The sequence below is a fragment of the Pan paniscus genome, chromosome X (genome assembly GCF_029289425.2).
Source record: "Pan paniscus chromosome X, NHGRI_mPanPan1-v2.0_pri, whole genome shotgun sequence".
NCBI classification, from domain to species: Eukaryota; Metazoa; Chordata; class Mammalia; order Primates; family Hominidae; genus Pan; species Pan paniscus.
The window spans coordinates 132,130,300-132,145,162 of NC_073272.2; the positions used below are offsets into that span (position 1 = coordinate 132,130,300).

Consider the following 14,863-nt stretch of genomic DNA (forward strand, 5'->3'; position numbering starts at 1 on the left):
CCCCAAATCACTGTAAGATTAAATATACTATTGAGTGAGGCTGCCACTGGGTATGCCAAAAAACGATGGTAATAACCACCATTATCGACTGTTTACTATGTGACAGGAACAGTGCTAAGCACTTGATATGCACGATCTCATTTTAATCCTCAAAACAAGCCTATATACTGGCTACATTTCACATATAAGAAAACTACCTGAAGCCAACAGAGATGAACTAAATTACCCAACGTCACACAGCTGGAAAGTAGCAGTGCCAGGATTGGACCCGAGGTCAGTTTGACTCTAAACGCCTAGACTGTCAGTCACTGATGTAATGTTTCCACTATAGTAATGTTAATTAGGTAATCTATGCATGAAGGAAAGAGAGCTGATATTGGTTGAGTGTCTCATTGCCAGGTGATTTGCATAGAACATCTCCTTTCACACATATACCATCAACATTATGGCTACGTTTAGGTAAGCCTTATGAGGGCATATTTTTAAAATTCTGATTCAGTTGTTTTGAAAATAAGTTGAAACTATATGATTCCCAAACAACCAGTTATCATTCAAACTTACTATAATAGTTCCCAACGTTTGAAAGGTACAAAAAAAAAAGTGTGGCATCGTTGATTTGGTGGTTGTTATCAAGATTCAAATTACTGACAATCATACTCATCTGAAAAAGGAGGGAGTGTGACGGGATGATCTTAAAGCTCCCCTCCAGCCTGGACTTTCTATGATTCTTATATGCAGGTCTAATGCCAATAATTTTAAAGATATGAAATATGTAGTAGAATGTAAATGCAGCAGCAGAACTGATTGGCATGTCAGCATCCTTTTATTCATTAAATTTATAGAGGTCTATTGTTAAAATATTATAAAAATAAGTCTGGCTGTTCAAGGCATTGATTGCTAACTGAAACTTGGAAACTCCATTACAAGATGATACACTGAAAATCCAACAAAATAATTTGCTTACAGTCAACTGCAGACCCTATGATACAGTTGGCTATAGGAAAAAGAGAGAGAGATTGACAGGCACTCTGGCTATTAATGTTTTTGCTGTCCTTAGAAAAACAAATGAGGTTCTGGTCTGAAGCAATTAGTATCGCTGTTAATTGTGCAAGTGTGTAGCAATAATACTAGGCATTTGGGATGGCTTCCACTGATTGTTCCCTTCTTTCTCTGGATTACAAAAATCTATTCAGACAACTAAAAAATAGCAAGTACTTATGCAAATTGTTAATTATGAGGCAGAGATAATCATAATCTTGTATATTTATGAAACTGCATATACAATGGGGATTACCAAAAATGTTATTTGTTTTATTACTTTACTAGTGGTTGAAAAATATGCTAGCCTTGCAAATAGTTTTCATACATCATTCAGCTCACCAAAATTCAAAAAGGGCCCCATTGATATTTACCAAAACCGTTTCTTTCCCATCTCACCATCTGTACTCCTCTTTTTTTCTCTCATTAAGACCAGGTATTAGTTGCTCTGGCAATAATCTGGTCCAACTAATCAACACCATAATAAAAATAAAGAGTGTGTCAGGATTTGCTTTGTTATACAGCAAAACTGTTTTAAAGAGATGGTCCTATCATCTAGCAATTTTAAAGCAAAAAGAAAACAAAATTCTCAAGACTTCCCCATAAAAGCTATTATAGGGATAGTGGTACCTATGTTATTGACCATTGTCTTAATGGTCATCCGCTCCATTTTATTTTACAGGCGAGGAAATTAAGGCTCAGAGTGGAGCTAGTGCTTGACAAAAGTCACCTCATTAGTAACAGAACTTGGTACTTTGCCTCCATGACACACCCAATCTATGATATTTAAATGTTCTCCCATACTAATACTGTGTGATTAGGTGTCTATGTGTGTCTGTGCCATTTAGCTCAATAAATTATAATCTGACTACAAAATTAAACACTAAATTTACTATTCTCAGCTGTCAAGTAAATCCATTGAGGCTCTAATGGGAGTATGGAAGCCCAGCTACAGAAAGCTAAACTGGGCATCCCCAAAATGGCTCAAGTACTCTATTTTAATGGGAGTCTGTCCTTGTGGAGAAATGCCAGAGCTACAGTCTTTGCTCTTGCTAACCTATTTGGCCAGGGAGCACAGAGTGGATTGTAGGTGGGTATTAAGAAAAAACAGAGGCACTAGTAAATATTTCTGGAGCCAATAAGCCTACAAAAAGCCAAAGACAGTACTGGTGAGCATCATGACCTTAGAAAACAATGTGCCAAGCGACTAGAGCACACATTTCCAAAATGACTTATCGTTCTTGCTAGCCTCTCCGGTTCTGGTGGCAATATGATGGTACAGCTCTTAGCAACAGTTGTTGCCTGCAGGGGCATCATCTGGGAGCATTCTCAGCGTCCGTCTTCCCCACAGAGAGGAACTTTCTTGTATTTGATTAGATTTGCTCTCCTGCAGGCTTCATGTCAAAAAGGCCTCTGGCCTATGGGATTACTTGTAAATATGCAAGTCTACGTATTTACATACGTTAAAAGCCCTGATATTTTCAAATAATTGATTTCCCTTCAAGGAAATGCTGACCTACTTGTTCTCTAAATCACAATCCAGCCTAGGGACAGGCAGACGTGCCTGAAGCACTGTAAAGAACACTTTGCCAACGGTTGGGGTCTTCTCAACAACACACTCTACTGTGTCATCCTATTTCAGCAAAAAGAGGAAAAAGAGCTAATGACCTACTGCACACCTGTCTGAGGTGGTCGCCCTGAACATTCATCCCCCTTCTGAACTAAGTCAGCCTTCAGAACTGAGACTCCAAGCCTGGGTAGTTTCAGCTGTTTTAAACTAAAAAAAAAAAAAAAAAAAAAAAAAAAAAAAAAAGCCCTGGAAAGAATTTGTCCAAGCCAAAAACTTAACTATTTGTTGTACTGAAATTAAACGGACAGGCAACTGCAGAGTCTTTTTTCTAGCTTACTTGGGTTCAGTCAAACTAAAAATACATTGTTACTTACCTTGCTGCATCTAGAATCTGAAAAATCCTCCACCTGTTAAAGGAACAGTAAAACCAGTCGCTAGCAAGAGCTTGGTAGGAGAGGAGATAAAATAATAAAAGTTTTCCGTTGTGCTTTAAGAGCATATTTCTCCAGCTTCCCAAACCTTAGGGAAACAGCTCATAGATGGCTTCTCCACTTTGTTCCCCACTGGCTCCTCTCAAGTAATGGGGAGATTCCCAATCAGAAGGCTAAAAGGGGCAAGGCTGCACTGAGAGCCAGATCCCTGGAGTGCTGTGGTCTGGCAATGATGGATCTACCACTCGCTCATGCTAATTCCATTCCCCTTCACAGAGAGCAATGGGAATCTAGGTAAAAAAACAAAAGCCAATAAAACAAAACCCAAACCAAACCCAACCCTGTGGCATCACTGAAATGGAAATGACTGATTGAAAGGTCCTAGGAGGAATTGGCAGGGATTTTTCATATTATCAGGAATATACGAAACACAAATAACAAAAGGAAAATAAAGAACAATTAAATTTTACTGATGCTCTTTAAAAAGATGAAAATTCAAAGCACACATAAGGTGATATATAAATCATCTCTCTAGTCCCTTCCACCCAAACACAAGACATCCATCAAAGTAAGCAATGTCTCCCCATTCAAAAAACATGCTCAGCTGTTTTTATAATGTATGTCTTAAGGGTCACAAAACACTCATTCCACTGTGTGAATTTCTGATATTATTAGCAGGCGGAGACTGTGAAGTTATACACAGGTCAGTTGCTAATTTGAGGGTTCAAATGGGCTCAGTTAGCCTTTTGTTTTTTATTATGCCAGAACAAGGAATTTTACAATGTAGCAACGCTTCTTTTATGCCTGAAGTGGGCTATATAGCCTGTGCATTTTCTTGGGAGAAATGTTTCTTTACAGCAAATACGCTTTGCAGGCCTTAGAAGTGAGTTAAGAGAGCCTTTTTTAATAGCATGGCTAGCAGCAGAGCCTTTGAATCATCATTTGAGAAGCAATACATGGCTCTTTTATTATCAGTCTCTGGTGCGGTTAAGCCCCCTTTCCCTGTTTCTGAGCTGTTAAGACTGCTGGGGAAGCAAATGTCATGAGAAACAAAAGCGATATACTTGGTGAGGCCTAACATCAAATCTGTTAGACAAGACACTCCTATTAGTGGACTTACCATCCAGAGCCCAATGTGCTCGTCTTCTACTCCAGCCACAAGAAATAAGTAATCTACAATGTACTGACCTACCCCATGATTTAGAGTCCCTACACAGTGAAGAGAGGCTATGATCCCTTCCAGAAAATTTGGCCTTGTGAACAAAAACAACACAACTTTGGGTGAAAAGACAAAACACACACACACACACACACACACACACACACACACAAGAAAATATTTTTAAAAGGAAAACATAAAGCCATATATTGATTCCTAGGATCAGAAAATTCCAAAGTTAAGTATGCAGCAGTTTCCAAAGCCATAATTTTTATTTCACTGTACTAATAGAAATTCTCAAATGATGTTAAGTGTATAAATAATTGATTTATATGGGAACGGGATCAAATTTAACTTTAATCACTATTATTGTCTCTTGAGTTTTTTTATTTCTAGGTAAACTTCTTGACTGCCTTATAAAATTTGCCTGGTGATTGCACTGAGAAGACTTTTGGAAGCTCATTGCCTTACCTGGGAGCCCAGGTGGGAAGAGGTGGAGTATTGAGTGACGAGCCATGAAGACGTTACAGGTGCATCAATCAAAAGGGTGGCCAGTCATCAGAAGTGAGCCAAAGTTCATAGGGAAAAGGTAAAACAAAAGATACATACTAATTAGAAGAGAATGAATTAATTTTAAGAACCCATTTTATGCATACGCACACACACTCTCTTTGGGAAGGTTGTTTAATGAAATCCTTTAAAAAGGCCCTTTAATCATGATGTTTTATTAAAAAATATTTATTATCTATTATGTGCTAGCCATTGTTAGAGGTACTGAGGTTAGAGGTACTGAGTAGTGAATAAAACAGACAAAAATCCCTGACTCTACAGAGTTTACAATCTTGTGGAATATTTTTAGGCCATCTGCTTGGAAAAGAGTTCTACAGAAATATACTGTATATTATCAATTCTAGGAAAGAGTTTCTCCCTGTTTTATTTATGCCTTTGTTTATGTATGGAGAACATACTCGATGGCATCAGATTAAACATTTGCATTAGAAAGAATTCTCTTTTGGATTGGAAGGGACGTTACAAATTCATAATTTCTCCTTGTGGAAAGCCCTCCCAACAGGCTGTAAATCAGGTTTCTTTTCAGCTGGGCCATTTGCTGCCCAGAGAATGCCACTTGCTTGCACCTTGAAATACTGTAAAAACAGGAAGCCTCTAAGTGGCAGTTTCATAATACTGTAGTCCCACATCCCAACAGAGTCTTTCTCATTTGTTGCTGTCATGTTCTTTAACAGCTGGCCTGGCTGACACTCTAAGATGGGATTCATCAGCCCTCAGCAAGCCACATCCTGGGAAAGCAGCAGCACTGGAAGGACAAAAGGAGCTGTGGTTACCATGCCCATGACCCAGACACTGGCTGGAGAAAAAGCCATAGGAATAACCTTCCTCTGAGCCAGGTTCCAGAAGATGTGACTAAATGTCACTCAAATGGTACTTAGGCAACTGACTAAGCATCCAATCAGCAGGGAAGGCAAAAGATGAAAATGAAGAGAACACATATATAGCACTGGAGTAATGGGAATAGCGGGACACTTGGGAATCCAAAAGCTCCAGATGTGGATTCATCCTAATCAGGAACCTCAGACCATGACACTTATGCTTGGCATTTACATTCTCAGGGTGGGTGCTTAGGGCTTGAGAAATGAAAGTGAAACGATTCACTTTCGTAAGAAGGATCCAAATTAAGACTTGGAAAACCCAGGATGAGGTAAAAATCCAAGAGCCCTTGACTGAGAATCAGGATCCCTGGTTTTTAATCCAGGTTTTACCAATGACTCATTTGATCTTGGGCAAATTCTCTTCTCCACTCTCCCAGTGGGCTGTATGACATGAAGGAGCTTGACAAGATGGTTTCTAAAATTCCCCCAGTTCCAATATTCTTTCATTCTCTAATAGCTTTCCCTTGAATTTGCGTGCCATGTTACTTAGAAGTATACCAATCCCTAGTCATTTTCTCAGTACAACATGCTATTAGTAGTTCACAGAGCCCAGAGCACAGCCTTCGAAGAGTTTATGAGTAAATGAGAGTATGTCCAAAATCATAATGGCCAAATTTAAATGCAGCTGAACATCATTCTGTCCAGAGAAACAGCTTTGTTAATTTGAAATATAGAGTGGCAGATTCTTTATGATGGAAAAATTATAGAAGGAAACTTAATTGAGAAAAACAAGAAAAATCGAATTGATGAACAATTGACCCTCTTGCACCGCCACCACCCTCCACATTTCTCTTTCTGTTCATGCAGGTTCTTCATCTGCCAGGAGCCTGGGATATTGGTGATGGCTGTTCAACAGCAGAGACCTCCACAGCCACACACTTCCATATAACAGCTAGAGAGAAGGAAGTTGTTAAGAAACCCACACCAACACTGTTTGGGTCAGATTGCAAATCTGCAGCAGATAGTACACTCTATGATAAATAACTGCCTACCACTGTTCCAGAGCTGCCAAGCAAATGGTCCATTCAACCTCTCTGCTTTCTAACACTGAACTGGTGTGCTCACCCTCCCTTTAACTGCCACACCAAGAGCTGACGTGTTTTAGAATTTCCACGTTCTCCCATGTAGAATGCCCTTCCACCATCATTCTGGTCTTCTATTGCTGCTCAGAAACCCACCACTTCCTTTTGTATCTCAAGCCACCTTCCTCATTTGATCTCTGAAGGCCAAATACAGTATATCCTAGCAAAAAAATGCCTTATGTTAATACATGCTAAATTTTATTTCCCTAAATGGAAAGGGGTGTGGTGCCCCCAAAGTCCCAGGCTAAGGACTGTTGCTCAAACTGGTGGAGGTGAATGGAGGAGCCAGGCAAAGGGCCTGGGTGTTTCTTAAGGCCCTATGCAAAACAAGCTGCTGGTCTTTTTTACTTGCAAAGTGTTAAAATGCTTGACCTCAGCCTTTTGCTTATGCACAGTCCTGAGAGGTGGTGTGGGACCATGAAATAAGTCCATTAGTCACACAGACTGGAATCTGGTCCTAAGGCTCTTTCACTTACCAACTGCATGACACTGAAAAGGCAACTTAATCTCTCAGCCCTGATTTCCTCACCTAGAAAATGGGGACAAGGTGGGGTATGGTAGCTCACGCCTGTAATCCCAGCACTTTGGGAGGCGGAGCAGATGGATCACCTGAGGTCAGGAGTTCGAGATCAGCCTGGCCAACATGGAGAAACCTCGTCTCTATTAAAAATACAAAAATTAGCCTGGCGTGGTGGCAGGCGCCTGTATTCCCAGCTACACAGGAGGCTGAGGCAGGAGAATCACTTGAACCCGGGAGGAGGAGGTTGCAGTAAGCCGAGATTATGCCACTGCACTGCAGCCTAGGTGACAGGGTGAGACTCTGTCTCAACAAAGCAAAACAAAACAAAAAAAACAGCAAAAAACAAAGTGGGGACAAGTATAATGCCTACACTGGTGATGATCACCATCTTTAACAACAGATATGGTATCAGAACTGACCAATCAGAAGAAAAGACAGCCCTATCAGAGGAGAAACCAACAGCAAACGACATGGGTAGGTAGGCCCATGTGTTTCAGTCTAGAAGGGTAGTTCCTAAAGTACTTGGGAGGATTAGATGTGATCATGCCTGTAAATCATGTAGCAGAATGTCAGGTCCACAGTCATCATACAATACGTTTTAGGCATTATTACTGTCACCTAGGGAGGAAGACCAATCAGAGAATTGTCTAGAGGCATAGTGAGTCTGCGGCAGGCCTGCCACACAGCACGCAGCCCCCTGTACCTGAGCCATCTTGTTGCCCTGGGAAAGGAACCAGCTTTTCAAAAGCAGAGCTCAAAGACACGTGCATGTAAAGGCCATGTGGAAAGTAACCACATCACTGATATGGGAGAGGGTTGTCCCCTGCGTCTGTGTTCTACTGTTTGACCGCTCTTAATTCCTCCTTGTTCCATGCCAAGTCCACTGGAAATCATGCATACCTCATGAGAGGGAGCTCCTTATGTTTGGCATGAGAATACTGGAACCCAGAATATTCTTTCAAATATGTATTCCTTGAGTATTTGTTTTAACCTCCCAAGGAATAGCCTTTGGCACAACTGTGAAGTTCCCTGAGGTTGTCTTGACTGCTCTTTTCACAGTGTCTGCCCTCCCCCGAGATACTAAACCTGGTTTCCAGACCTACCCTCCCATCCTTTCGTTCCCTGTCAGCTGACAAGGATTCCAACCTGATCCTTGCTTTTGGGCAAGAGCATCTCAAGACTTCAGAGCCTTCTAGATCCAGAGGAATGATCCTATATTGGTTTGATCTCCAGTCCTATGACATTTAAACAGGACATATTTTTGATAGGGATGTGTCCTCATATCTTTCCACTTGTACTACCTTAAATGACACAATCCATAAACACGGAGCTATTCTAGCTATGTCAAAAACCCTTAGGTTCAGAGCCATTGGTCACTTATTCCCTAGAATGGACATTGGAGGAGAGAGAAAAATATAGCACAAGGTAACAGAAAGAGGCCTGGAATAGAAATAAAAAACTGATACCCCAATGCCAGCTCTGCCATTAACTGGCTGTGAAACCCTAGGCAACCCCATTCCCAAATGAAGATGGCTCCCCGTTTCCCTATCTCTACAGTGATGGTGTTGGACTAGCTGATTTCCCAAAGGTCCCTGTTCATGATAACATTTTTTTTTTTAGATGGAGTCTCCCTCTGTTGCCCAGGCTGTGCAGTGGCTCAATCTTGGCTCACTGCAACCTCTGCCTCCCAGGATCAAGCGATTCTCCTGCCTCAGCCTCCTGAGTAGCTGGTACTACAGGTGCCTGCCACCACACCCAGCTAATTTTTTGTATTTTTAGTAGAGATAAGGTTTTGCCATATTGGCCAGGCTGGTCTGGTCTCAAACTCCTGACCTCAAGTTATCCACCTGCCTCAGCCTCCCAAAGTGTTGGGATTACAGGCATAAGCCACCGTGCCCGGCCAATAACTTTCTAAGACTTTATAATGAATTTGACTCAATCAGGAACATTCCTATGAAGGATAGCCTGGGTTCTTACAAGCAGAGACTTAGACAAAAACACTCATGCATTTCTCTAGCAAACACTGGGGCCAAAGTCAGAGTAGATAAGTCTGTCTTCAGTGTGCCACTCTTCCCATCAAGTGCCCAGAGCCCCTGCCCCACACTGGCTCCTCAGGGAAGGACACATGGGCATGCCTGAGATTCTGGCTGGTGCCTAGCACACAAGTGAGGGATCAGGCTTAACTTGGACATAATGAGCGAATTTGAGGGGACCTACTGACGGCTTAGTGTGGTAACTCTCTGGGGTTATATTTGGACTGAGCCATAAACCTAAAGCAATGACTAATACAGGCAAATAAGCCCCTCTGTGCTGGCAAATCATTTCGGTACCATCCTACTGACAGCATAGAGTCACCTTCTACCCCAGGGTGCCTACCATATCTTGTTCGATTCAGAACTCAAGTGGCTGCTATAAATGACTGATATGGGAAGTTCTGGCAGAACACAGTGGCTCATGTCTGTATTCCTAACACTTTGGGAAGCCAAGGTGGGAGGAACTCTTGAGCCCAGGAGTTCAAGACCAACCTGGATAACATAGTGACACCCCATCTCTACAAAAAATACGAAAAATAGCTGGGCATGTTGTCATGTGCCTGTGGTCCCAGCTACTCTGGAGGCTGAGGCAGGAGGAGCGGCTTGAGCCCAGGAGTTCAAGGCTGCAGTGAGCCATGATCATGTCACTGCACTCCAGCTTGGGCAACAGAGTAACACTGTCTCTAAAACCAAAACAAAACAAAAGTTATTTCTGCAATCATAAATCACAAACTCAGGGATATGTCTTCTAGTGATCTTTTAGAGACCTCTAGTGTCACCCAACTCTTCCCTGACCCTGAGACTTTGAGAGGGCAGGGACTTGCCACAGATCACAGAGCACATCAATGCCAGAGACAAAACCAAGTCCATTTGTCCCTTTACTTGACAGCACATCATCCACCCTGTGTCCATCAGAGCCTGCCTAGGGGCAGCAGACAAGCAAGCACCTGCTCTCCCAGACTCAATCACACAACCCTTCAGAACAATTCACAGAACAAGGGCTGCAAAAGATGGGGAAAACAACCATAAAAGACCCCAAGGATTTGAAATTCTTCTTTCTCAGTAGCTGTTAAGTTGTAAACACATTCTCCTATGCTTCTCTCCACATTTTGTTTTCTGCCTAAATGTGCTTTTACTACATCACATGGTAACAATCAGAGCTTCTTATATCTCTTTCATTTTGAGAAATAATGCCTTATACCTGGATCGTGTATTGCCAAAGCACCGACTGCATTTTGGAAACCAAGTGGATCTGATAGGGAACACTGCCAAACAGCCCTTTTCAAATAGTGTTTTATCTGTTGGCGATCCAGTCAATTCTCAGTTGCACATGTCTTGTCTAAGCTGTTTGTCTGTGGTCTGCAGTCCTTACAGAAACTGCCCCCTCCTCATCTCCTCTCTCACACCCCTGCCCAGCAGATTTTAGTAAAAATTTCCCATTTTGGCATCATAAGAGTGCCCTCTAGTGCTGATCTAATTAACAATCTAAACACTGAAGGATTCTTGTTTTCGTGGAAAACGGGTTTGTCTATAACTTGTCCTCGGCTATGGCAGGATACATTGTTTCTGAAAACATTCCCACAGCACCTATTTGACAATTTAGTCTTTCAGAAAGCAGTGAAAAGGATGTTTTGCCATTGAACAAACAAAGTAAAACGAAATAAAACAAAATTGAAGGCCATAAAATAAAACCTGGCTTGTTTTCCCTTCCGAGAAGCCTTTCCACTCATGATGTGGGGGAGCTAGTTGAGTTATAAAAAAAATGTGCATAGGTACAGGCTGACTTCTTCAACTGAAACTTGACAATGATTTTCATATGTGTTTTGGAATTCTCCAAACGCAAGCACCTGTATTTGTATGGTAGGTTCCAGTGATGCATTTCAGTTTGATCATATACATACAGTATTTTTGACTTAAAGGAAAGAAAGAACGAATAAGGAATCCCTTAGAAATTTTCTGGGTATAACAGGGCCTGCTTTCTGTTAATAAAGGCCAAAAAGTTTCATTTACAAGGTAAGTATATATATGTGTACTGGGAGTTATTTTATCCCATTTCATTTCCATGTTTCAGATCGTTGGGTCTGGAAGGTCCACAAATGATGCTATTTCAGCACTGTTTCAAATCAGAAGGAAGGTTTTCATTGTATCTTTTACACAGCTTCGCAAGGGGCTGCTACTCTATGGAATCCAAAATATTTTATGCTGACACAGACCAAGGATGGCAAGCTGCCAACACAAGATATAACTGCTTCATTCACATTTTTACACATTTAAAACACAGAGAACGAAAAACTCCCTAACAAGTAATGATTTGGCTATTGCTAAAATAAGGATCAAGATAATTCTCAGGGAATATTCCACCAAGTCACTAAACGGATCAGACAATGGAGACACATGAAATGGTCCATTTGGATATATGTCACCTGCTTTCAGCAAAGGAGCTTAGGTCTCTGCTGAAGTCAAGGCAAGGTGGGAACCACTGGATTTGGTCTGAAACTTCCTTTCAGCCAGCCCCAAATGAAAAGAGGCCATGTGCTAGAGTGAAGTGAGCACAAGCATAGGAGTTGATGGAACTATGTTCATATCCCAGCTCTCCTACTTTTCATTGGTCACTTCAAACCTGTTAGTCTAATTTTTCTCAATAAAACTGTGACTTCCTTGTGATCAATAATACCTAACAGGGCACAAACCAGGTGATTAATGAAACCTGCTGAATTTAATACAACCAACGGTTTTGATGAAAGATATGAAAACTACCCCCACATTGTCCAGATGTTTCCAAAGATCTGAGTGTCCGGGGTCAAGTACATGAAACATCTGGATAATTAACTTCATTGTCAAAAATCCATGAAAAAGGCTTTAAGCCATTGCTGTTCTTGTCCCCATGCACCTTGCTAGTAGTCTTTGTCACTGTGGCAAATCCACACATCCAGGGCTGTGCTTGAGACCCGTGGCTAAAGGATTCTTTCTGTTTGGCAGGTGTAATATTCATAACTGGATTAACACCGCTGCTCCCGATGGAGGTGCTACTTTTGAAATATCATGACCACTTCAACAGTTTTGTGGGCTGCAGACAACTGTCTACATGAAGGTGTAGCACCATTGTGAGCACAAACTTGCTTTCCATGAGGAAACAGGTATCCTTTTATTGGAGGAGTCTCAGTTTCATGTCTTACCTGTAGTTTCAAAACCAGGACCAAAAAATAACCAGTGCTTTTTCCCCAAGCATATAAAATATGGACCAAGTTTGCCAAACCATCTGGCACAGTACACAAAATATCTTTTCTAGAATTATTGGAAATTTTACCTAAATGACAAACAATAACAATCATACCATTAGCTAACATTTAATGAGTGCTTACTATATGCCAGATGCCACACACTATAGGAATTATCTCATTTCATCCTGAACAAAAGTCTATACTCATTGCCTAAATGAGAAAACTGAGGCTCAGACGGACTTGCATGATAAGTGGTAGAGTCTGGATTCAAATCCAGAGTTGTAGGGTGCTGGGACCAAGCTCATGAGCCACTCAGCTGTACTAACTGTATTTCATTTTGCCTTCACAGCAACCCTGTGAGGTAGGCGGCATTCTTCTCACTTTACAGGGAAGTCAGAGAGGCTCAAAGAGAAATTTGCTCAAGGTCATACAGTTAATAAGTGAAGGCGCTGAGATGGGAATATTCAATATTTCCTGTCTCCAAATCCTACGCCTTGTCTAATTCTAATGCATTGTGTACCATGCCTACACAAGGCACTAATGTGGAGAGGGATCACTGTATATAATCTCTCTGGGCATATCACACCTCCACTGAGAGCTGGGGACTGCATCCTACTTACTGTACAAGGCTGCAGCACACTCTGAAGTGCTTCCTGTTTGCCTCTCTTTAGGCCTCTCATGGGACTATTTTTCATTTTGAATTCCAGAATTCAAGTGCTTGGCTATGAGTGCCAAGCACTTGAATACACAAGGAACAGAGGTAGTAGCTCATTTGAAGATGAAAACCTGGTATAAATCTTCACCATAGCTATGCTGCTCCCCTAGGACATAAATCAGGTAGCAGTGGATGGGCCAGGGACCCACAGGGAAAGAGAAGTTGGCAGACAGATCAGGTCTCTCTCTCTCTCTCTCTCTCTCTTTGAAGCAGTGGGGGGTGAGGTGCTCCTTGCTATTATACCTATATTTCTTATCTATAGGAAAATGCAATCAAATTACATATAGACAGAATCCAAAATGTCCAAGCCAAGATAACCAAGGGGGGGAAGAAACTGGAAGAAGCTAGAGTATGTGACTCATTCCAGCAGGGCCCATGTAACTACAATGGTAAGAAGGGCAATGTCGCCTTGGGAAAGAGTTGTGCTTGCCAAATGATCAGGGCCATCCTCTAGCACAGTGAACCAGGCCATTCAGAATTTGACCTTGACATCGTTTAGAAACCTATCAAAGTTGGAAGGTACCCTTAAAGACCATCAAGCCCAAACTCTGCATTTTATAGGTCCTGAGAGAGAAAGGGACTCAACCAAGGTCACACAGTCATAACAGGGTCAAAACCATCTCTCAGACCCTGTGAATTCCAGTTCAGGAATCTTAAAAGTACCAAGGTCCCTCTACAATAAAATGAATGCAGCAATCTATGCTAGAGAGATAGGAGGAAAAAGGTGAGTTGAGAGCCAGTGGCGGAGATCCAGGCATGAGGACTGGACATTGTTTAATTAGAAGAATAGCCCCTGTAGGATGCTCTTTCCTATCTCCTTTTACAGGTGAGGAAATCAAGGCTCAGAGGTGAAGGCCTTGGACAAGGTCATGCATCTAAGACATAAAGAATGGGACTTGCAGGTTGATCTGACTCCAAAGCCTATGTGCTTTTCACACTAGCAATGTTTTGGCCCCTTCATTTCTCTGTGGCTATCTCCCAATTAGAAATGATGCCCCTTCAAGTTACAAGTGAGTTTTCACATGTCCATTTTTTGCAATTGTAATGAACATTGAATGAGCCTTCATCTGCAAACCCAGATCTGACAAAGCCTTGGCTGATGCCTGATTCTCACTTCCCAGGAATAACTTTGGACTGCCCTTGTCTTCAGGATCCAAGGAAAACAGGCAGAAAGCCATCAGAATAGCTTGTCAACTCCTTCGTAACCACAGAGGGCTTTATAATCTCCCCACAGAAACTGCTGTACCACCTAAGGTTGCTGGGGCTGCCTGTCTGACTGTGACATCCAAGCTACTCTCTAGCTGGGATGATGCTGTGGGAGTTTCTTCCTGCCTAAGGGCAAAGGATACAGCTGCAGTCTGCATCCAACACTAGGCAGTACTTGCCTCCACACACAGCCCCACCATGGTTTCCCTGTAGCCATGGTGTCTCTTCTTTCAGAAAAGCTGATAGACACTGAAGTAGTGGGGACGGCCCCTGGAGTAGGAAGAAGAATTCAGAACTGCTTATTTGAAGTTGAACTTGCTGAATTGCTAATTGTATAAGTGGCACATCATTAGACTGCTTGCTCATTCCTCCTCATGAAAATGTGGACACCCCATATATCCTACAGGCAGTGCAGAAATCATCAGGCAGCTAGGTTTGTG

General features: G+C 41.9%; 1 protein-coding gene across 3 annotated transcripts in view; it reads right to left on the bottom strand.

The window, feature by feature from the left end:
* Window positions 1-14,863, bottom strand: part of HS6ST2 (heparan sulfate 6-O-sulfotransferase 2) — a 317,733-nt gene that overhangs the window by 79,383 nt on the left and 223,487 nt on the right. Inside the window, exon 3 of one of the 3 annotated variants that reach the window (XM_008967170.4) lies at window positions 2,983-3,015. The exons of the other annotated variants lie outside the window; for them this stretch is intronic. Coding sequence (XP_008965418.1) covers window positions 2,983-3,015 — 33 coding nt within the window. The remainder of the gene's footprint in view (window positions 1-2,982; window positions 3,016-14,863) is intronic. 3 annotated transcript variants of the gene reach the window in all.